We start from the raw sequence: 26,048 nt of genomic DNA on the forward strand, positions 1-26,048 counted from the left end.
TTCTATAGAAATAAAATGTTGACAAAATTTTCTATAGAAATAAAATTTTGACAAAATTTTCTATAGAAATAAAATTTTGACAAAATTTTCTATAGGAATAAAATTTTGACAAAATTTTCTATAGAAATAAAATTTTCACAAAATTTTCTATAGAAATAAAATTTTGACAAAATTTTCTATAGAAATAGAATTTTTACAAAATATTCTATAGAAATAAAATTTTGACAAAATTTTCTATAGAAATAGAATTTTGACAAAATTTTCTATAGAAATAAAATTTTGATAAAATTTTCTATAGAAATAAAATTTTGACAAAATTTTCGATAGAAATAAAATTTTTTGAAATTTTTCTATAGAAATAAAATTTTGACAAAATTTTCTATAGAAATAAAATTTTGACAAAGAAAAAGCAAGTAGTTAGTTATTAAAATCAACAAACAAATTAAAACTCCAACAGCAACAACAACAACAATAACCATGAAGAGAACAACAATGGGATTTGAGGGGGAACGGTAATCCAGCAAACATTTAATGGAAATATTTCCTGAATAGTTGTGAGTGACATAGTACATAGAAAAAATATCGGCAACATTTCTAATATTAAAAGATTATGTTGAAAACAAAATTCAATTAAAAAATTAATTTATATATAATTTTTGTAATTTTTATTTTGACAAAATTTTCTATAGAAATAAAATTTTGACAAAATTTTCTATAGAAATAAAATTTTGACAAAATTTTCTGTAGAAATAAAATTTTTACAAAATTTTTGACAAAATTTTTTAGAAAATAAAATTGTTGACAAAATTTTCTATAGAAATAAAATTTTGACAAAATTTTCTACAGAAATAAAATTTTGACAAAATTTTCTATAGAAATAAAATGTTGACAAAATTTTCTATAGAAATAGAATTTTGATAAAATTTTCTATAGAAATAAAATTTTGACAAATTTTCTATAGAAATAAAATTTTGACAAAATTTTCTATAGAAATAAAATTTTGATAAAATTTTCAATAGAAATAAAATTTTGATAAAATTTTCTATAGAAATAAAATTTTGATAAAATTTTCTATAGAAATAAATTGACAAAATTTTCTATAGAAATACAATTTTGACAAAATTTTCTATAGAAATACAATTTTCCAAAAATTTTCTACAGAAATAAAACTTTAACAAACGTTGGTGATGGATCATCCGCGTAATTAAAACAATGGTTTCAATTAGTTTCGTATTTTTTTGACAAAATTTTCTATAAAAATAGTATTTTCTATAGAAATAAAATTTTGACAAAATTTTCTAACATGTAGAAATAAAATGTTGAGAGAATTTTCTACAGAAAAAACAAGTAAGGAAAGTCTAAAGTCGGGCGGGGCCGACTATATTATACCCTGCACCACTTTGTAGATCTAAATTTTCGATACCATATCACATCCGTCAAATGTGTTTGGGGCTATATATATAAAGGTTTGTCCCAAATACATACATTTAAATATCACTCGATATGGACAGAATTTGATAGACTTCTACAAATTCTATAGACTCAAAATTTAAGTCGGCTAATGCACTAGGGTGGAACACAATTTTTGTAAAAAAATATGGGTAAGATGTAAATCTGAAGCAATTTTAAGGAAACTACGCAAAAGTTTATTTATGATTTATTGCTCGATATATATGTATTTGAAGTTAAGGAAAATTACAGCCAGTTTTACAACTTTTCGACTAAGCAGAGGCGATTTTCAAGGAAAATGTTGGTATTTTGACCATTTTTGTCGAAATCAGAATAAAATATATATGAGAGCTATATCTAAATCTGAACCGATTTCAATCAAATTTAGCACGCATAGCAACAAAGCTAATTTAACACCCTGTGCAAAATTTCAACTAAATCGGCGTAAAAAATTGGCCTCTGTGGTCATATGAGTGTAAATCGGGCGAAAGCTATATATGGGAGCTATATCTAAATCTGAACCGATTTCAATCAAATTTGGCACACTTGACTACACTATTAATTGTACTCCTAGTGCAAAATTTCAACCAAATTGGGGTAAAACTCTGGCTTCTGGGACCGTATTAGTCCATATCGGGCGAAAGATACATATGGGAGCTATATCTAAATCTGAACCGATTTCAACCAAATTTGGCACACTTGACTACACTACTAATTGTACTCCTAGTGCAAAATTTCGACCAAATTGGGGTAAAACTCAGGCTTCTGGGACCATATTAGTCCATATCGGGCGAAAGATATATATGGCAGCTATATCTAAATCTGAACCGATTTCAATAAAATTTGGCACACTTGACTACACTACTAGTTGTACTCCAAGTGCAAAATTTCAACCAAATTGGGCCAAAACTCTGCCTTCTAGGACCATATTAGTCCATATCGCGCAAAAGATATATATGGGAGCTATATCTAAATCTGAACCGATTTCAATCAAATTTTGTACACTTGGCTATACGACTAATTGTCGGCAAAGTGCAAAATTTAAAGCTAATCGGGATAAAACTCTGGCTTCTGGGTCCATAAAAGTTCATATCGGGCGAAAAATATATATATGGGAGCTATATCTAAATCTGAACCGATTTCTTCCAAAATCAATTGGGTTCTATTCTGACCCAAACAAGGAACATGTGCCAAATTTGAAGGCGATTGGACTTAAATTGCGAACTAGACTTTGATCACAAAAATGTGTGCACAGACAGACGGACGGACGGACGGACGGACATGGTTATATCGACTCAGGGAACCACCCTGAGCATTATTGCCAAAGACACCATGTGTTTATCTCGTCTCCTTCTGGGTGTTGCAAACATATCCACTAACTTATAATACCCAGTTCCACAGTGTGGCGCAGGGTATAAATATGGGAAACATTTAAATCTGAAGCAATTTTAAGGAAACTTCGCAAATGTTTATTTATGATTTATCGCTCGATATATATGTATTAGAAGTTTAGGAAAATTAGAATCATTTTTACAACTTTTCGACTAAGCAGTGGCGATTTTACAAGGAAAATGTTGGTATTTTGGCCATTTTTGTCGAAATCAGAAAAACATATATATGGGAGCTATATCTAAATCTGAACCGATTTCAATCAAATTTGGCACACTTGACTACACTATTAATTGTACTCCTAGTGCAAAATTTCAACCAAATTGGGGTAAAACTCTGGCTTCTGGGACCGTATTAGTCCATATCGGGCGAAAGATATATATGGCAGCTATATCTAAATCTGAACCGATTTCAATAAAATTTGACACACTTGACTATAGTGCTAAGTGTTCTTCTTGTGCAAAATTTTAAGCAAATTAGGGTAAAACTCTGGCTTCTGGGGCCATATAAGTCCATATCGGGCGAAAGATATATATGGGAGCTATATCTAAATCTGAACCGATTTCAATCAAATTTTTCACACTTGACTATACCACTAATTGTACTCCTAGTGCAAAATTTCAACCAAATTCGGCCAAAAATCTGGCTTCTGGGGCCATATAAGTCCATATCGGGCGAAAGATATATATGGGAGCTATATCTAAATCTGAACCGATTTCAATCAATTTCACTTGACTATACGACTAAGTGTGTACAAAATTTCAAGCAAATCGGTATAAAACTCTGGCTGCTGGGTCCATATTAGTGCATATCGGGCGAAAGATATATATGGGAGCTATATCTAAATCTGAACCGATTTCTTCCAAAATCAATAGGGTTCTATTCTGACCCAAATTAGAACATGTGCCAAATTTGAAGGCGATTGGACTTAAATTGCGACCTAGACTTTGATCACAAAAATGTGTTCACAGACAGACGGACGGACGGACGGACAGACGGACATGGTTATATCGACTCAGGGACCCACCCTGAGCATTATTGCCAAAGACACCATGTGTCTATCTTGTCTCCTTCTGGGTGTTGCAAACATATGCACTAACTTATAATACCCTGTTCCACAGTGTGGTGCAGGGTATGCAAATTTGAGAATTTTTTTTTTTATAGAAATAAAATTTTGACAACATTTTCTATAGAAATAACATTTTGACAAAGTTTTTTATAGCAATAAAATTTTGTCAAAATTTTTTATAGAAATAAAATTTTGTCCAAAAAGCTATTCAATTAATTTTTTAATAAAAGCAAAAATCCATCAAAAAATATAATTGAAATAATTAAAAATTAATAATAAATTTAAATCATGAAAATTTATGCAATTATAAAATTATTTGACTCAATTAATTAACTAATCGAAGCAAAAAATCAATCACATAAAATTAATTGAACCAAATAATAACGTTTGGGATATTTTCATCTTCTTACTTTCTCAATTAAAAATTAATTGGTTTACGAGAAATACTTTTTGCTGGGAAAACCTTATCATAAATTAATATTAAGCCTTAAATGCGCACTGCATAAGACACCACCAGAAAAAAATTCTTACGTCTTAAAATTTTGACCAAATTATATGAAATAAAGTTTGGTGCATTTAAAACATCATAACGCTAGTTTTCAAAATATGTTTTTTCCGGAAAGTTTGTAATACTTCTGAGTAATTTGCAGCCGCAATTTCATTTTGACAATTTTGTCAAAATGAAATTGTGGCAAAAAAATCAAAAATAAAACTGCAAATTGGAAGTTAAATAACATTTACCAGAGATGAAAATAATGTTGGTAAAAATATCTCTATTCTCTACTTAAATCAATTTTTTTTATTTGTAAATAAAAAACTTTGTTTAATGCGCATTGTATTTTTAAGATACAACCACTATTTTTTTTTTAAACGCATAATTTTTTTTTTTTGGAAAAAATGTCGTATGCAAATGTTCTTTTTTACCATTTTCCATATTATATTTTTTCCGAAGGAATCGGTGATCTGGTGCATTTAAGGGTTAATAAGTTTTAACTTACTAAATTTTATCCCGTATAAAATCTTAGGTAAGAACAAATAAAATTCTCTGATTAAAAATCTGCGAAAGGATATTCTCATAGACTTTCTACATTGGAAGTTTGCATATAAGACCCCAAAAGACCATAACTCCCTACATAGTATGGAAATACACTTTCGCCAGTGGTGAATTATGTACAGCTAGGCGTATATAGATTCGTATCGCATAGATAGCCAATTTGAATAAATCTAAACTGATTCTAAAATTTAATGTTATTATCGACATTTTTTGATTTTCAATAATAAAAAAAAATATAGCTCCTTTCTAGGTTGCAGCACATATCATCCACCCTGTATGTCCATGTAGTTCTCTTATATACCAATTCCCCGATTAAATTTCTTATGACCTAATAAAAAACATATCCCAAAATCCAAATGGTGACGCCTAAAAATATGCAATTACTTCAATATAAAAAGATAACCTTAATACATTAATTATAAAGAATAATGCTTCCAAAATTTAGCAAAAAGTGACAACTTTTCAATATGAATATTCCAATTTTTATTATGAGAATTGGGGAATTTTAAGTGTTAAAGCTGAATTGATATTATAGTACAATGGGAATCTGAGTGATCTTTTTAAATATTTAAACAAAAAAAATTCTAAATTTAATGAAGGAACGAAGGCAAAAGAAATACACTTTTGCCAGTATTGAATCATGTATAGCTAGAAGTATATATTTTCCTTTTTTGAACCATCAAAAAATTGGAAATTATTTTCCAAACCCTTTCTGGGATTTTTTGATTTTTGAGCAAGTCTTAAAAAGTGGGAAATTTAACATTTTTAAATGAAAAAAAAAAAACAATTGTAGACAAAAAAAATATAATAATTGCCAGTGTTGAATCATGTATAGCTAGAAGTATATATTTTCCTTTTTTGAACCATGAAAAAATTAAAATTATTTTCAGAACCCATTCTGGGATTTTTTGATTTTTGAGCAAGTCTTAAAAAGTGGGAAATTTAACCTTTTTAAATGAAAAAAAAAATTTAGACAATTAATTATCGCAAAATAATATTATTACATACATCAAATATTAAACAACACAAAATTTTAACATTATGCTTATTATACAATTTGGTTTAATCCCATCGAGCATCGTAAGAAAATTTGTCTCCCCGGATTTGGCATCACTTTTTTTCCTGGGCCACTCTTCTGTGAAGCAATAAACATTGGCGCCATGATGTCTCTTATAATTACAGTTGGGATAAAAATTATAGACCAAATGCTTCATCCATCCACCCACAATCTGAATACCCACCCACGCACGCCCTCCCACAATAACCAATGCTTTACATTTTTGTTGATATTGCTCTCTTCATGGTCTTTTAATTGTGATTTTGGTTGTGTTATTCGTTGTAATTCCATTTCATTAGGAAAATTATTTAAATTGTTCAATTTTTTGTATATTTGTAACACTTGGCAGCTTGAATTCCATGAATTATATTTAATCATCATCTCACCGAGTGGTGGACATGAAACCAAATTAAGGGTTGCCAATTAAAACAAATGACAGGCCCCTTAAGTAAGATTAAGAAGGACAAGACTTTGAAGAATACGTCTCAATTAGTTACAAAAAAAAAAAACAAAAAAAAAAGATTTTGACAAAATTTTCTAAAGAAATAAAATTTTGACAAAATTTTCTATGTTATAGAAGTAAAATTTCGATAAAATTTTCTATAGAAATACAATTTTGACAAAATTTTCTATAGAAATAAAATTTTGACAAAATTTTCTATAGAAATAAAATTTTGACAAAATTTTCTATAGAAATAAAATTTTGACAAAATTTTCCATAGAAATAAAATTTTGACAAAATTTTCTATAGAAATAAAATCTTTACAAAATTTTCTATAGAAATAAAATTTTGACAAAATTTTCTATAGAAATAAAATCTTTACAAAATTTTCTATAGAAATAAAATTTTGACAAAATTTTCTATAGAAATAAAATTTTGACAAAATTTTCTATAGAAATAAAATTTTAACAAAATTTTCTATAGAAATAAAATTTTGACAAAATTTTCTATAGAAATAAAATTTTGACAAAATTTTCTATAGAAATAAAATCGTTACAAAATTTTCTATAGAAATAAAATGTTGACAAAATTTTCTATAGAAATAAAATTTTGACAACATTTTCTATAGAAATAAAATTTTGACAAAATTTTCTATAGAAATAAAATGTTGACAAAATTTTCTATAGAAATGAATCAAAATTTTCTATAGAAATAAGATTTTGACAAAATTTTCCACAGAAATAAAATTTTGACAAAATTTTCTATAGAAATAAAATTTTGACAAAATTTTCTATAGAAATAAAATTTTGACAAAATTTTCTATAGAAATAAAATGTTGACAAAATTTTCTATAGAAATAACATTTTTACAAAATTTTCTATAGAAATAAAATTTTGACAAAATTTTCTATAGAAATAAAATTTTGGCAAAATTTTCTATAGAAATAAAATTTTGACAAAATTTTCTATAGAAATAAAATTTTGACAAAATTTTCCATAGAAATAAAATTTTGACAAAATTGTCTGTAGAAATAAAATTTTGATAAAATTGTCTATAGAAATAAAATTTTGACCAAATTTTCTATAGAAATAAAATTTTAACAAAATTTTCTATAGAAATAAAACTTTTACAAACATTTCTATTACAATAAAATTTTGACCAAATTTTCTATGGAAATAAAATTTTGACAAAATTTTCTATAGAAATAAAATTTTGACAAATTTTTCTATAGAAATAAAAATTTGACAAAATTTTCTATAGAGATAAAATTTTGATAAAATTTTCTATGGAAATAAAATTTTGACAACATTTTCGATAGAAATAAAATTTTAACAAAATTTTCATAGAAATAAAATTTTGATCAAATTTTCTATGGAAATAAAATTTTGGCAAAATTTTCTCCAGAAATAAAATTTTGATAAAATTTTCTACAGAGTTAAAATTTTAACAAAATTTTCTAAAGAAATAAAAGCTTGACCAAATTTTCTATAGAAACAAAATTCTATTAAAATTTTCTATAGAAATAAAATTGTGACATAATTTTCCATAGAAATAAAATTTTGATAAAAATTTTTTATAGAAATAAAATTTTGAGAAAAATTTTTTATAGAAATAAAATTTTGAGAAAAAATTTGTCAATTAAAACAAATGACAGGCCCCTTAAGTAAGATTAAGAAGGACAAGACTTTGAAGAATACGTCTCAATTAGTTACAAAAAAAAAACAAAAAAAAAAGATTTTGACAAAATTTTCTATAGAAATAAAATTTTGACAAAATTTTCTATAGAAATAAAATTTTAACAAAAATTTTCTATGGAAATAAAATTTTGAAAAAAAATTTGTCAATTAAAACAAATGACAGGCCCCTTAAGTAAGATTAAGAAGGACAAGACTTTGAAGAATACGTCTCAATTAGTTACAAAAAAAAACAAAAAAAAAAGATTTTGACAAAATTTTCTATAGAAATAAAATTTTGACAAAATTTTCTGTAGAAATAAAATTTTGACAAAATTTTCCATAGAAATAAAATTTTGACAAAATTTTCTATAGAAATAAAATCTTTACAAAATTTTCTATAGAAATAAACTTTTGACAAAATTTTCTATAGAAATAAAATCTTGACAAAATTTTCTATAGAAATAAAATTTTGACAAAATTTTCTATAGAAATAAAATTTTGACAAAATTTTCTATAGAAATAAAAAGTTGACAAAATTTTCTATAGAAATAAAATTTTAACAAAATTTTCTACAGAAATAAAATTTTGACAAAATTTTCTATAGAAATAAAATGTTGACAAAATTTTCTATAGAAATGAATCAAAATTTTTTATAGAAATAACATTTTGACAAAATTTTCCACAGAAATAAAATTTTGACAAAATTTTCTACAGAAATAAAATTTTGACAAAATTTTCTATAGAAATAAAATTTTGACAAAATTTTCTATAGAAATAAAACTTTGACAAAATTTTCTATAGTAATAAAATTTTGACAAAATTTTCTATAGAAATAAAATTTTAACAAAATTTTCTATAGAAATGAAATTTTGACAAAATTTTCTATAGAAATAAAATTTTGATAAAATTTTCTATAGAAATAAAATTTTGGCAAAATTCTCTATAGAACCAAAATTTTTTATAGAAATAAAATTTTGACAAAATTTTCTATAGAAATAAAATTTTGACAAAATTTTCTATAGAAATAAAATTTTGATAAAATTTTGACAAAATTCTCTATAGAAATAAAATTTTCACAACATTTTCTATAGAAATAAAATTTTGACAAAATTTTCCATAGAAATAAAATTTTGACAAAATTTTCCATGGAAATACACTTTTGACAAAATTTCCTATAGAAATAAAATTTTGACAAAATTTTCTATAGAAATAAAATTTTCACAACATTTTCTATAGAAATAAAATTTTGACAAAATTTTCTATAGAAATACAATTTTGACAAAATTTTCTATAGAAATAAAATTTTGACAAAATTTTCTATAGAAATAAAAGTTTGACAAAATTTTCTATAGAAATAAAATTTTGATAAAATTTTCTATAGAAATAAAATTTAAAAAAAATTTTCTATAGAAATAAAATTTTGACAAAATTTTCTACAGAAATAAAGTTTTGACAAAATTTTCTACAGAAATAAAATTTTGACAAAATTTTCTACAGAAATAAAATTTTGACAAAATTTTCTAAAGAAATAAAATTTGACAACATTTTCTATAGAAATAAAATTTTAAAAAATTTTCTATAGAAATAAAATGTAGAAAAATATAATTTTTTTTTTAATTTTCTCCAAATTTTGGTAGATTATTTCTGGCACTAGTGGCAACCGTGATTTTATACCCCTAACATTTACATTTAGAAATAATAATAATAAAGTGTACCAAATTTTGGTCATTGATTCTAAACCGCATTTTTTGTTTAACCCTTTGACTACCGATGATCACTTAGGAGGACATCGAGGAGGAAAACGACACCAAACTCTATTTCCACACTTACTATCGATTTATGTTTCGCTGATGTTTTAAAGTAGAGGCTTTAATCTTAATAAGCTATAAATATTTTTCATCTTGGTGATAACTAAAACACATTTTAATAAACTTATTTAACAATAAACGAAAAACGAAAAACATGAAATTTTGAGACCATTTTGCTACTGTATGTCTTTAGTAAACGGACATTCATACAAAATCTAAAGCTGACATTTTTCGATTTTTTGTTTTATTTTTCTCACTCTTCCGAAGATATTATAGACCAAATAGCGCTTATTTTCGTAATGTCATTCGGTCATAATTCAAGAATTAAGTTTTCAAAACAAACTCAAGTTTTCAAAACAAACAAGTTTTCAAAAAAAAATTGAGGTAGGTCCTCAAAATTACAATTTTTCTTCTACATTCTGTTAGTGCAACAAAGAACAGAAGAAAACTTCAAGTTTTTAAAATTAGTTTTATGTCGGTGGTGAAAGGGTTAAAATAACGTTAAAAAAAATAAAAAAAATATAGCGATCATCTCAACACGTCGCTTCGCCGCGAATGAGCCAAAATACCGCAGAGCCACTTTTGTGCAGCGTATGATGGCTTTGTCGCTCTTTTGAAAGCCTTAATATGTGCTAAAGGTAGCCAATTTGAACAAAACTAAACTGATTCTAAAATTGTATGCCATTTCCGATATTTTGTGCTTTTGAATAATAAAATTTCAAAAATATAGCGCCTTACCTGGGCATACAGGATGGCTTCATTACATATCAGCCATCCTGTATATCCATGAGGTCCACATATCGACCAATTTCCCGATTTATGTTCTTCTGGATATGTTTTCCATGACCTAAAAAGCATATCCCAAAATTCAAATGGTGGCGCCTAAAAATATGCAATTATTTCAATAATAGAATAATTTATGCAAAGTTTAGGAAAAAGTGAAAATTTTTCACAATGAATATTCCACCTTTTGTTATGAGTGATATGATGAGGAGCCACCGTGGTGCAATGGTTAGCATGCCCGCCTTGCATACACAAGGTCGTGGGTTCGATTCCTGCTTCGACCGAACACCAAAAAGTTTTTCAGCGGTGGATTATCCCACCTCAGTAATGCTGGTGACATTTCTGAGGGTTTTCAAAACTTCTCTAAGTGCTTTCACTGCAATGTGGAACGCCGTTCGGACTCGGCTATGAGTGATACTTTTTGATAATTTTAAGTGAATTAGTATTATACCACAATGGGTTGAATGGATGACCATTTTAAGTATTAACAAATATACAAATTTCTAAACATAACCCCATTAGCGTAGCTAGACAATTTTCCTAGGGGTGGCTATAGCCCCCCTAGCTAAAAATTTATGGACTGAACTTATAGGTTCAATTAATGTTTTATTTCATAAAATTTAATAAAAAATTAGACGTCAAAATAACTCGTCAATTAATTTATAATAAAGCAACTAAAAGTAGTTCCACACTTTTCCCAGCAAAAAAATTGTGAGTTGTTCTAAAGTACTTCCAAAAATGTCCTCAATTATTTTAACTACACAGGAAGTTTTTTTACTTGATTTTTTTCATATTTTAATGTGTAATTTTTTGTTTTCTTTTTTTTCAAATAGTTTAAAAAAAGAGTAAGAATAAATAAATTGGTACAAATTATTCAAATTTTGCCACAAAACTGCTAAATCCATTATAGAAAAATCGATAATTTTGGAAATTGTTCGAGGAAAAACGTTTCAAACAAGCGTCAGAATGCATTAAAATCATAAAAACAATATAAAAATTATTTATTTAGGAAAATATCACAAAATTTTTTAATTCACATTCAAAACACTGAACTCGGATCTCACATTAAGAAGTGATGCAAATTTATTACAACGGCTGTTGAAACGGTGGGCATTTGTCCCATGACAAGCTCATATTACATTCATTGCTTCTCCGCCAATTTTGCACCACTTCTAGACCAAAAAGAACATTTTCACTACTTTTTTGGCGACGCTTTTTCGCAGCATTATTAAGATATTAATTTATGAAAAAATAGTTTTAATATCAATTACTCTTTGTTTAATTAAATTGACTAAACTAAATCAATCATAAGTTCAACCACAGCTTTATTTCATAAATATCTGACTTGAAACATTGCCATCGGCAACTGCTACCACAACCCAAGTAATTCGATTGTTCATGAAAGTCTTTAGCGGAACTTTGTGCGATTGTATATACTTGTTTAATTTTTATAAAAATTAAAAAAAAAAAACTATTGACATTTATTGAAAAATGGAAAATCATAAATAGAGTTTCAAATTCTGGGGGGGGCTAAAATTTTTCTGGGGGGGTCTAAGCCCCCTCCCCAGAGGCCTTCCTACGCTTATGCATAACCCTTAAATGCGCACTGTATCTTTTAAGATACAACCAGAAAAAAATTCTTACGTCTCTAAATGTTGACCGAAAAAATATGTATTTCCGGAAAATTTTTAGTACTTCTGAGTAATCTGCAGTCAAAATTGAAAATCAAAATTTGATCAAAAATTTAAAAAACTACACATTGGAAGTTAAATAATATGCATCAGAGATGAAAGTAGTGTTGGTGAAACAAAACTTTGTAGTGTAAAATATCTCTATTCTCTACTAAAATCAAATTGTTTATTTGTTAGTAAATACGGAGTTTAATGCGCACTGTATGTTTTAATATACAACCAAAAAAAATTTTTTTCAAAAAAAAAAAAAAAATAATAAACAAATATTTTTAAAACAAGTAAGGAAAGTCTAAAGTCGGGCGGGGCCGACTATATTATACCCTATAGACTCAAAATTTAAGTCGGCTAATGCACTAGGGTGGAACACAATGTTAGTAAAAAAATATGGGAAACATTTAAATCTGAAGCAATTTTAAGAAAACTTCGCAAAAGTTTATTTATGATTTATCGCTCGATATATACACTGTTAGAAAAATATGTTTTTCATATGTTCCGATATAAACAAAATGTGTTTCGGGCACGATTTTAAACCACAATATATTTAAGTGCGAACATGTAATGTTCCTAAACTAACACTAAATGTTTGGGACAACTATGTTAATATGTTAGAATATATTATGTTTGGGCATGAATGTTTCATAAAAATCATATGTGTGAATGCAAACATATATAAATTTACAAATTTCGACTAAACATACATATGTTGTGATATTTTATTCAAAGCGACAGAGAGAGTATAAAGAGAAATAGAGATGGAAACCGGGAGAGTTGACGAAAGATATCAATATAACACAGCAAAAGAGTCAAAAGAAAACAATTTCTGTGAAACCGCTTGTATGTTGTTTCGGAAAACTGTTTTATGATAAGGCCAAAAATTTGATATGTTTAAGTCTAAATATTATTTAATTTGAATAAAGAGAATATACATTCTGAACCAAGAGAATAGACATTTGAAAAACAAACAACATATGTTTTCGCCTTGAGAGCAGCATTTTATGTATGTGTGGACATGTGTTTTGTTTATCATTTTGGCATTATGGGCACAATTTTTTTCTTGGTTCGTTAAAAGAAATCAGGGGTCTTCATAAAAATAACGAAAGGGCACTATACTCTTTTTAGAGTTGGGACAGTAAAATGAAATAAGGAGGAAATAGTGAAAAATTACATAGTAAAATGTAAAAAACAAACTTTAGTTCCTCTTTATTAAAAAGTAGTCCACGAGGAGTTGACAAATATAAAAGCGGGCATTAAGTTCGAGTTTTACAGCTAAAACAATTTAAAAAGTTTATTTTCCTTTAAATGAATTATTAAAGAAAAATAAAAGGAATTTTAGAGCGATGATGTTAAATGCTAGTAAAAAACTGTTCACTCCTAAATAAATTTATGTTAATATTATAAAATTATGTATGTATGTTTATACTCGACTCCACGTTCTTCTTTTGTTAGTTTTTGAATTCCTTCCAAATTTTAAAGTTTTGTACAAAAACAGTTTTTTATTACAAGATTGCTATTTTTGCAATAAAAAATAATATTTTATCCAAAAATCAGTCAATTTCGTTTATATCAAGCACCGTTACTGACTATAAATCTTTAATAACGCACATTTCGAAGTTTCATTTAAAAAAATTAATATAGTATAAATATAAATGTGTAAATTAAAAAAAAAAAAAAAAAAAAAGTTCGGTCGGAGCAGGGATTGAACCCACGACCCTTTGCATGCAAGGCAGACATGCTAACCACTGCTCCACGTGGCAAACAAATGTATGTTTCTGTTAAATAATGTTATGTTTGCATAGGCTCGTGGGCGCTGCAAACTATGCTATATAAATGTAACTTAAAACGATAATTATCTACTGGTGACTATAACAGCTACGTAGCCCAGTGGATAGTGTGTTGGCTTACAAACTGTATGGTCCTCGGTTCGATTCTACGTGCAGGCGAAAGGTAAAATTTAAAAAATTTATAAAAGTGAATAATTTCTTCAACATTATTTGTATTACAGAGAAAGGTGCCAATAACTAAAAAATTTCGTGGAAGTGAAAATTACGAGTATGTTAGGGAATGAGCACAATCGTGTTTGGGAAAAATTCTTCCAGGCATATAATATTTTTGGCTCAAAATGCTTCCAAACATATAATATGTTCACATAAAACAAACATATTAATGTTTCGGCAGTATGCAATAATATATGTGCTTCCTGCAAAATAGGTTTGGAACATATGTTAAAGAAGCGATTTTTTTTGAGGGTGTATGCATTAGAAGTTTAGGAAAATTAGAGTCATTTTTACAACTTTTCGACTAAGCAGTGGCGATTTTACAAGGAAAATGTTGGTGTTTTGACCATTTTTGTCGAAATCAGAAAAACATATATATGGGAGCTATATCTAAATCTGAACCGATTTCAACCAAATTTGGCACGCATAGCTACAATGCTAATTCTACTCCCTGTGTAAAAATTCAACTAAATCGGAGTTAAAAATTGGCCTCTACGGTCATATGAGTGTAAATCGGGCGAAAGCTATATATGGGAGCTATATCTAAATCTGAACCGATTTGGCTGATATTTTGCAAGTTTTTCGAGACTCATAAAATATTCGGATGTACGGAATGTGAGGAAGATCGGTTGATATACACGCCAATTATGACCAGATCGGTGAAAAATATATATGGCAGCTATATCTAAATCTGAACCGATTTTTTCCAAAATCAATAGGGATCGTCTTTGACCCGAAACAGGACCCTATACCAAATTTTAGGACAATCGGACTAAAACTGCGAGCTGTACTTTGCACACAAAAATACATCAACAGACAGACAGACGGACAGACAGACAGACGGACATCGCTAAATCGACTCAGAATTTAATTCTAAGACGATCGGTATACTAAACGATGGGTCTCAGACTTTTCCTTCTTGGCGTTACATACAAATGCACAAACTTATTATACCCTGTACCACAGTAGTGGTGAAGGATATAAAAATGTGATGTAAAGATGTTCTTTCTTTATCATTTTTTTGGGAGGAATCGTTGATCTTTTTAAAAAAAATGTGATGTGCAGATGTTCCTTCTTTACCATTTTTTTGGAAGGAATCGTTGATCTTTTTATTAGAAGTGACACTTTTTGGGAGTTTTAAGTCAATTGGCAAAATAGCACAATAGGAATCTGAATGATCCTTTTAAGTATTAAAAAAATACCTACATTTCTAAATTTAATGAAGAATACAAAAAATACAAATACCAAACATAATGTCCTTAATCCACCTAAGTATATTCTCTTAATTATTCGTCAAGAAATAACTTCTTCGTAAAGTACAAGAAAATATATATATATATATATAGTTTTCTCTTATTTTAAATTATTCATTATATCAATAATATATATTTTTATAATTTTTACATTTGTTTTTTTCTTTTTTATCTTCTCCCAGTTGACAGTCGCCATTTAAAAGAGTCCATAGAACGTGCTGAATTCTCATTACAGTTGGAACTGTGGTTTGCCGAACAAAATGCCACCGCCACCAATTTAGCCTTGGCTTCAACGCGTACACTGCAGTTAAATTTTCATCCAGGACGTGGCCTACACTATCATCTGCCGGTATTGTTTGATTATTTCCATTTGGCTGCCATCAGTGTGGGCATTCATGCCAGTTTGGTGGCATTACATCAGCCATATATCAAGTAAGTATGACTATGACCAAGGGGTTACTGCTAGCAACACCAAAAAGGCTAAAGAGTAAAAACATTAAAGGTGGAAGCACATTGCATACATGTATGCGTAAACACACACACACATACATATGCTTACGTTCTGGGCACTCTGTTATTCATCCATATGTGTTCAAGTAGGTTTAAAGATAAGCATGACGAGGATGATGTTGTATGAGTACTGACCTTTGTCTGGGCGACAATGAAATAATGGTGATAATGAATTTTGAATTATTGGTCCCACAACAATGATGTTTGGAGAAAAGTAACCTGTTCACAAAGACCATATTACACCGCAAAAAATAGAGGCCTAGTGCGACATAATATGTAATCTATATTTTATTACATACAATTTGCACAATATTGAGGACAAAATTCCATAAAATAAGGACTTTAACAAACGAAACTTCGTACTTTGCGTCCCTCCCTCCAATAAGGTCGCGTGCTTTTGAATGAAAAAAATCCTAAGAGCAAAGGAAGGTATTCTTCAATTTAAAATTATAAGCTTAAGAGAGATATTGTTCCTTTGAATTAAAGACATAAAAGCTTCAAATATAGGCCAAGACATATTTTAAGGACTTAGCATCTTTGGTTTAAATTCATCTTTTTTTAATTTGCCTACGAAGATTATTCTACGAAGGCGAAGGAGAGGAACGAGCTTGTCCGACGAAGATTTGTCCATCGAAAACTGTACTTCGAAGGCGATGAGGAGGATGGAGTTTGTCCGACGAAGATTGTACTTCGCTGACGAGGGAGAAGGATGTTGGTCCCACGAAGATTGTACTTCGATGGGCAGAGGGTTAAGGTTATTGTCCGACGAAGATTGTACTTCGCTGGCAAAGGCGGCGAGGAGTTTGTCCGACGAAAATTATACTTTGCAGGCGAGGGTGAGAAAGAGTTTGACTGACGAAAATTGTACTTTGCTAGCGACTGGGGGAAGAGTTTGTCAGACGAGGATTTCACTTCAAAGGCGAGGAGGAAAAATAACTTTGTCCGACGAAAATTCTACACCGCTGGCGAGATATGGGTATTGACGAAAAATATACTACACCGACGAGGGAGTACGCAAATTTGTCTGACGATTGTACTTCTCAGGCGAAGGCGGAGGAAATTCTACGACGAGGATTGTACTTCGACGGCTGGGGGAGGAAGGAGTTTGCCCGACGATTTTACTTCAATGTCGAGGAAGGAGTGTGTCCAACGAAATTGTACTTCGCTGACGAAGGAGAAGGGAGTTTGTCCCACGAAGATTATACTTCGATGGCTAGAGGGTTGAGGGGATTGTCCGACGAAGATTGTACTTTGCTGTCGAAGGCGGCGAGGAGTTTGTCCGACAAAAATTGTACTTTGCAGGCGAGGTCGAGAAAGACTTTGACAGACGAAGATTGTACATCGCTGGCGAAGAGGAAGATGGAATTTGTCAGACAAAGATTCTACACCGCTTGCGGCGTAAGGTGTTTGACGAAGATTGTACAACGCTGACGAAGGAGGGCACAAGTTTGTCCAATGAAAACTGTACTTCGAAGGCGAGGGGGAGCAAAGAGTTTATCCGACGAAGATTGTACTTCGCTGACGGGATAAGGGGTTTGACGAATATTATACTACACTAAGGAGGGAGTACGCAAGTTTGTCTGGCGAAGATTGTGCTGAAGAGGGAGGGCGCAAGTTTGTCCAATGAAAAGTGTACTTCGAAGGCGAGGGGGAGCAAAGAGTTTATCCGACGAAGATTGTACTTCGCTGAAGGGATAAGGGGTTTGACGAATATTATACTACACTAAAGAGGGAGTACGCAAGTTTGTCTGGCGAAGATTGTGCGACGAGGATTGTACTTCGAAGGCTAGGGGTAGTAAGGATTTTACTTCAAGGAGTTTTACCAGGAAGGAGTTTCTCTGACGAAGATTGTACTTCACAGACGAGGGGCGTAGGAGTTTGTCGGACGAAGATTGTACTTCGCAGGCGAAAGAGGAAAGAAGTTCGTTAGGCAAACATTCTACTTCGCTGACGATGGAAAGGGAAGGAGTTTGGTCTACGAAGATTGTTCTTCGAAGGCGAAGGAGAGGAACGAATTTGTCCAATGAAGATTTGTCCAACAAAAACTGTACTTTGAAGGCAAGATGGAGAAAGGAGTTTCTCCGACGAAGATTGTACTTCGCTGACGAGGGAGGGGGAGGTTTGTCCTACGAAGATTGTACTTCGATGGCTAGAGGGTTAAGGAGATTGTCCGACGAAGATTGTACTTCGCTATCAAAGGCGGCGATGAGTTTGTCCAATGAAGATTGTACTTCGAAGTCAAGGGAGAGGAAGGAGTATGTACGAAAAAGATTGTACTTCGCATGCGAGGAGGAGAAAGGAATTTGACCGAAGATTATACTACGCCGACGAGGCAGGGCGCAAGTTTGTCTAAGGAAGATTTTACTTCGTAGACGAGAGGATGGAAGGAGTTTGTAATCGAAGATTAGACTTCGCTGGCGGAATAAGGTGTTTGACATAGATTATACTACACTGACCTCCCTCGTCAAGTTTGTCTGAAGAAGATTGTACTTCGCTGGCGAAGGGGGCAGGAGTTTGTCCGACGAAGATTGTACTACGTGTGTGAGGAGGAGAAAGGAGTTTGTCCGACGAAGCTTGTACTCCGCTGGCGGGATAAGATGTTAGACAAAGATTGTACTACGCTGACGGGGGAGGTCCCAAGTTCGTCTGACGAAAATTGTACTTCGAAAGCTAGGGGGAGGAAGGAGTTTGTCCGACGATTTTACTTCAATGGCGAGGAAGAAGTTTGTCCTCCGATTTTACTTCGATGGCTAGGAAGAAGTTTGACCCACGATGATGGTACTTATTGGGCGGGGGTGTGGGTTTCTCCGCTGAAGATTTTACTTCACACCTCAAGCAACGCTGATGGGCGATCCTTTCCGGTTGTTTGGTTAACTTTAGTTGATACTAAGATTTACACAGAACCAACTGAAATCCGGCCTTACCTTAGGTTAGGTTCACTTAGACTAATCAGTCGATTGTGATACCGCAGTTGTGAACTTCTCTCTTATCACCGAATGCTGCACGATTCCATGTTTAGCATGACTAAGAAATTCCTTTCTATAGCCGAGTTCGACTAGTGCTTCACTTACAGAAGCATTGAAACTCTCAAAAATGTCACCAGCATTACAGAGAAGGGATAATTCATCGCTGAAAAGGACATTGGTGTGTTTGGTCCAAACTGGGATTGAACCAATGATCATTTTTATGCAAGGCGGCTAGGTTAGGTTAGGTTATGTGGCAGCCCGATGTATCAGGCTCACTTAGACTATTCAGTCCATTGTGATACCACAGTGGTGAACTTCCCTCTTATCACTGAGTGCTGCCCGATTCCATGTTAAACTCAATGACAAGGGACCTCCTTTTTATAGCCGAGTCCGAACGGCGTTCCACATTCTAGTGAAACCACTTAGAGAAGCTTTGAAACCCTCAGAAATGTCACCAGCATTACTGAGGTAATGCTGGTGACAAGGCGGCTAAGCATTGCACCACGGTGGCTTCCGGCCTTATCCACTTTGCGATCACCAAACATCTACCCAGTATGTTGCTACTGTTTTTATAACCTCTTGATCGGCCAAACACGCATCACATATCTGAAGTCATAAACAGCTATATCTCCAACTGGTCATTATCTCTCAAATACAATAGATAGCGCTATCATATGTTATCTTCATTTTCATTACACCAATTAAGATCCGCTTGCTCCTACAGTATTATAATATCCTCTACAAAGCCGATTGGTCAAAACACCTCAACAGATCATATTTAGTGGTGGCCCCTCGCTATGACAAGATTATGACTACATGTTCCATTCCTAAATTTAGACATGCCCAATAATTCTAATCTATCTCCTTTTTCCTAAAAACCACTGTTCTTCATTGTGAATAACAATAATTTTTACCGCATTACCATTTGTAGCATTAAGATTTGTTTTGTTAAGAACACAATGATTTTCGCTGACTAACAGTTGCGGCTAAAGGTGGCATAAAAGGAAAATATATATCATAACACCTCGGGCTGTGCCTTTTAAAATGTTTGATATGTTAACTTTAATGTCATGGCATGAATGTTCATGCATTCTCATCATCAACGCCATTATGCTCATTGAGTTTGTGTGAATTTTTCGTTTTTTGTTTCGAATTCCACAACAATGCCACAGCTCGTCACTGAGAGCATACCGCTGTAAGCAGCATAGAGCACAAAAGGATTTTTAAATCCTTACAGACAATTTCCATGATGGCAATGCTGAAACAGAAAGTAATGACATTTGCTATTATGCTGTAGCATGGAGTTTGTGGGCAAATGCATGAAAAATGTCATCGTACGAGTATTTTAGAAGCATTCACAGTAGCAAATGGTATTTTATACCTATGCAGACAGAAGACGACATTAGGATGGATTATTGTTTATGAGAAAATATAATGAAATTTTAATTAAAATAAAGTTTATAATATTTCGTTAAAATTTTTTGTATTAAATTTAGGACACAAGTTTTGGAAATTTGCATACCTCCGTTAAAGTCGTATGTCTTTGAAGTAATTGCAATTTTGCTTAAAATAAAGAAACACATTTTTTTATACCCTCCACCATATGTTAGGATGGGTGTATATTAACTTTGTCATTCCGTTTGTAATACATCGAAATAACAGGTTGGTTGATAAGTCCCCGGTCTAACAAAGAAAAACACATTTTTTTTATCAAAATTCGTTTTTATTATTCAACATAGTTCCCTTCAAGAGCGATACAACGATTATAACGACCTTCCAATTTTTTGATACCATTTTGGTAGTACTCCTTCGGTTTTGCTTCAAAATAGGCCTCAGTTTCGGCGATCACCTCTTCATTGCAGCCAAATTTTTCCCTGCGAGCATCCTTTTGAGGTCTGAGAACAAGAAAAAGTCGCAGTGGGCCAGATCTGGAGAATACGGTGGGTGGGGAAGCAATTCGAAGCCCAATTCATGAATTTTTGCCATCGTTCTCAATGACTTGTGGCACGGCGCGTTGTCTTGGTGGAACAACACTTTTTATACCCACCACCATAGGATGGGGGGTATATTAACTTTGTCATTCCGTTTGTAACACATCGAAATATTGCTCTAAGACCCCATAAAGTATATATATTCTGGGTCGTGGTGAAATTCTGAGTCGATCTGAGCATGTCCGTCCGTCCGTCCGTCCGTCCGTCCGTCTGTTGAAATCACGCTAACTTCCGAACGAAACAAGCTATCAACTTGAAACTTGGCACAAGTAGTTTTTATTGATGTAGGTCGGATGGTATTGCAAATGGGCCATATCGGTCCACTTTTACGTATAGCCCCTATATAAACGGACCCCAAAATTTGGCTTGCGAGGCCTCTCAGAGAAGCAAATTTCATCCGATCCGGCTGAAATTTGGTACATGGTGTTGGTATATAGTCTCTAACAACCATGCAAAATTGGTCCACATCGGTCCATAATTATATATAGCCCCCATATAAACCGATCCCCCGATTTGGCTTGCGAGGCCCCTTCGAGAAGCAAATTTCATCCGATCCGGCTGAAATTTGGTACATGGTGTCAGTATATGGTCTCTAACAACCATGCCAAAAATTGGTCCACATCGGTCCATAATTATATATAGCCCCCATATAAACCGATCCCCCGATTTGGCTTGCGAGGCCTCTAAGAGAAGCAAATTTCATCCGATCCGGCTGAAATTTGGTACGTGATGTTAGTATATGGTCTCTAACAACCATGCAAAAATTGGTCCACATCGGTTCATAATTATATATAGCCCCCATATAAACCGATCACCAGATTTGACCTCCGGAACCTTTTGGAAGACCAAAATTCATCTGATTCAGTTGAAATTTGATACATGGTGTTAATATATGGCCTCAAACTCCCATGCAAAAATTGGTCGATATCGGTCCCTAATTATATAGGCCCCATATAAACCGATCCCCAGATTTGACCTCCAGAGCCCCTTGGAAGAGCAAAATTCTTCCTATTCGGTTGGAATTTGGTACGTGATGTTAGTATATGGTATCCACCAACCATGCAGGAATTGGTTCCTATCAGTCCATAATTATATATAGCTCCCATATAAACCGATCCCCAGATTTGACCTCCGGTGTCTTTTGGAGAAGCAAAATTCATCCGATCTGCTTGAAATTTGGTACGTGGTGGTAGTATATGATATTTAACAACCATGCCAAAAGTGGTCCATATCAGTCCATAATCGTACATAGCCCCATATAAACCGATCCCGAGATTTGGTTTTGGAACCTCTTGGAGGAGCAAATTTCACCCGAGTGAGTTGAAATTTGGTACATTGTGATAGTATATGGTCGTTAACAACCATGTCTAACTAGGTCCATATCGGTCTATAGTTATATATGGCCCTCAGATAAATCGATCCCCAATCACACAAAAATTGGTCCATATCAAGTTCATAATTGTATATAGCCCCCATATAAGCGACCCCCATATTTCAATTCTGGCTCTCTACGTACAAAAAGTCCATATCGATTCGTAATTATTTGTAGACTTAACTATACATAACTTTTTTGTCTAATATATACCATGTATGGACTAAATCACAATTTAGAAAACGATGTTAAGAAGTTTTAAGATACCACAACCCAAGTAATTCGATTGTGGATGATAGTCTTTCGTAGAAGTTTCTACGCAATCCATGGTGGTGGGTACATAAGATTCGGCCTGGCCGAACTTGCGGCCGTATATACTTGTTTCTTCTTCATATGGGGCCGTTTTGCCGCGATTTCGACTTTCAAACGCTCCAATAATGCCATATAATAGTCACTGTTGATGGTTTTTCCCTTCCATGCGCATCCCAAAAAACAGAGGTCATTACTTTGCCAGCGGACTTGTGAGTATTTCGCTGTCCTCTCAGCCGATTGTCGATTGGACTCAGGAGTGTAGTGATGGAGCCATGTTTCAACCATTGTCACATATCGACGGAAAAACTCGGGTGTATTACGAGTTAACAGCTGCAAACACCGCTCAGAATCATCACACGTTGTTGTTTTTGGTCAAATGTGAGCTCGCGCGGCACCCATTTTGCACAGAGCTTCCGCATATCCAAATATTGATGAATGATATGACCAACACGTTCCTTTGATATCTTTAAGGCCTCTGCTATCTCGATCAACTTCATTTTACGGTCATTCAAAATCATTTTGTGGATTTTTTGATGTTTTCGTCGGTAACCACCTCTTCGCGGGCGTCAACTGCGTTCACCGTCCTCGGTGCTCATTTCACCACGCGTGAATTTTGCATACCAATCAATTACTGTTGATTTCCCTGGGGCAGAGTCCGGAAACTTAGCTAAACTGTTATTGCTCTAAGACCCCAATAAAGTATATATATTCTGGGTCGTGGTGAAATTCTGAGTCGATCTGAGCATGTCTGTCCGCCGTCTGTTAAAATCACGCTAACTTCCGAACGAAACAAGCTATCCACTTGAAACTTGGCACAAGTAGTTGTCATTGATGTAGGTCAAATGGTATTGCAAATGGGCCATATCGCTCCACTTTTACGTATAGCCCTCATATAAACGGACCCCCAAATTTGGTTTGCGATTGCTCTAAGAGAAGCAAATTTCATCCGATCCGGTTGAAATTTGGTACATGGTGTTAGTATATTGGCTCTAACAACCATGCAAAAATTGGTGCACATCGGTCAATAAATATATATAACCCCCATATAAACCGATCCCCCGATTTGGCTTGCGGAGCCTCTAAGAGATGCAAATTTCATCCGATCCGGCTGAAATTTGGTATATGGTGTTAGTATATGGTCTCTAACAACCATGCAAAAATTAATCCACTTCGGTCTATAATTACTTATAGCCCCCATATAAACCGATCCCCCGATTTGGCTAGCGGAGCCTCTAAGAGAAGCAAATTTCATCCGATCCGGCTGAAATTTGGTACATGGTGTTAGTATATGGTCTCTATCAACCATGCAAAAATAGGTCCACATCGGTCCTTAACTATATATAGCCCCCATATAAACTGATCACCAGATTTGACTTCCGGAGCCTCTTGGAAGACCAAAATTCATCTGATTCAGTTGAAATTTGGTACGCGGTGTTAATATATGGCCTCAAACATCCATGCAAAAATTGGTCTTAACATCGTTTTCTAAATTGTGAGTTAGTCCATACGTGGTATATATTAGACAAAAAACTTATGTATAGGTAAGCCTACAAATAATTACGAATCGACATGGACTTTTGCACGGTACGTAGATGGGGGTCGCTTATATGTGGGCTATATACAATTATGAACTTGATATGGACCAATTTTTGAGTGATTGGGGATCGATTTATCTGAGGGCTATATATAACTATAGACCGATATGGACCTAGTTAGGCAGGGTTGTTAACGGCCATATACTAGCACAATGTACCAAATTTCAGCTGACTCGGATGAAATTTGCTCCTCCAAGAGGCTCCAAACCCAAATCTCGCGATCGGTTTATATGGGGGCTATATATGATTATGGACTGATATGGACCACTTTTGGCATGGTTGTTCAATATCATATTATACCACCACGTACCAAATTTCAACCAGATCGGATGAATTTTGCTTCTCCAAAAGGCACCGGAGGTCAAATCTGGGGATCGGTTTAATTATAGACCGATATGGACCAATTTTTGCATGGTTGTTAGAGATCATATTCTGACACCATATACTTAATTTCAACCGGATCGGATGAAATTTGCTTCTCTTAGAGGATCCGCAAGGCAAATCTGGGGATCGGTTTATATGGGGGCTATATATAATTATGGACCGATGTGGACCAATTTTTGCATGGTTGTTAGAGACCATACACCAACACCATGTACAAAATCACTGCCGGATCGGATGAAATTTGCTTCTCTTAAAGGATTGACAAGCCAAATTTTGGGGTCCGTTTATATGGGGACTATACGTAAAAGTGGACCGATATGGCCCATTTGCAATACCATCCGACCTACATCAATAACAACTACTTGTGCCAAGTTTCAAGTTGATAGCTTGTTTCGAAAAAAGGTTTTACATGATAGCCGGCTTATGCCGAAATAAATTCGCACAAACATATCTCGTTTCCTTTGCCACCGTCAAATTTATATCTTCAGAAAATTTTGTTAAATATTTTTGTCAAGATTTTTATATCTATAGAAAATTTTGTCAAAATGTTATTTCCGTAGAAATTTTTATCGAAATTTTATATTCTGAGAAAATTTTGTCAGAATTTTATTTCTATTGAAAATTTTGTCAAAATTTCATTTCTATAGAAAATGTTATCAAAATTTTATTTCTATAGATAATTTTATCAAAATTTTATTTCTATTGAAAATTTTGTCAAAATTTTATTTCTATTGAAAATTTTGTCAACATTTTATTTTTCTATGGAAGATTTTGTAAAAATTTTATTTCTCTAGAAATTTTTGTCAAAATTTTATGTCTATAGAAATTTTTGCCAAAATTTTATTTCTATAGAAAAATTTGTCAAGATTTTATATCTATAGAAAATTTTGTCAAAATTTTATTTCCATAGAAGGTTTTATCGAAATTTTATATTCTTAGAAAATTTTGTCAGAATTTTATTTCTATTGAAAATTTTGTCAGAATTTTATTTCTATTGAAAATTTTGTCAAAATTTTATTTCTATAGAAAATTTTGTCAAAATTTTATTTCTACAGACATTTTGTTCTTTTCCTCTGTTGGTTAAGCTACACTTGTAGTTTAGTCAATGCATGGTTTTAAGCTGACATCAAAAAAACAACAACAATGATTAAAAGAAAAAAAGACCAACAATAACAAAACAAAACGAATGAAAATTTTTATCAAAATTTTTTTTTCTATAGAAGATTTTGTAAAAATTTTATTTCTCTAGTAAA

At 32.2% G+C, this 26,048-nt stretch overlaps 1 protein-coding gene across 1 annotated transcript in view; it reads left to right on the forward strand.

Annotated features, from left to right (window-relative positions):
* The window catches only part of LOC142236510 (protein FAM135A), a 125,582-nt gene that overhangs the window by 56,079 nt on the left and 43,455 nt on the right, over positions 1 to 26,048 (forward strand). Inside the window, exon 3 of the mRNA XM_075307719.1 lies at positions 15,848 to 16,097. Coding sequence (XP_075163834.1) covers positions 15,848 to 16,097 — 250 coding nt within the window. The remainder of the gene's footprint in view (positions 1 to 15,847; positions 16,098 to 26,048) is intronic.

Source organism: Haematobia irritans, chromosome 4, assembly GCF_050003625.1.
Source record: "Haematobia irritans isolate KBUSLIRL chromosome 4, ASM5000362v1, whole genome shotgun sequence".
In the NCBI taxonomy this organism is placed as follows: Eukaryota; Metazoa; Arthropoda; class Insecta; order Diptera; family Muscidae; genus Haematobia; species Haematobia irritans.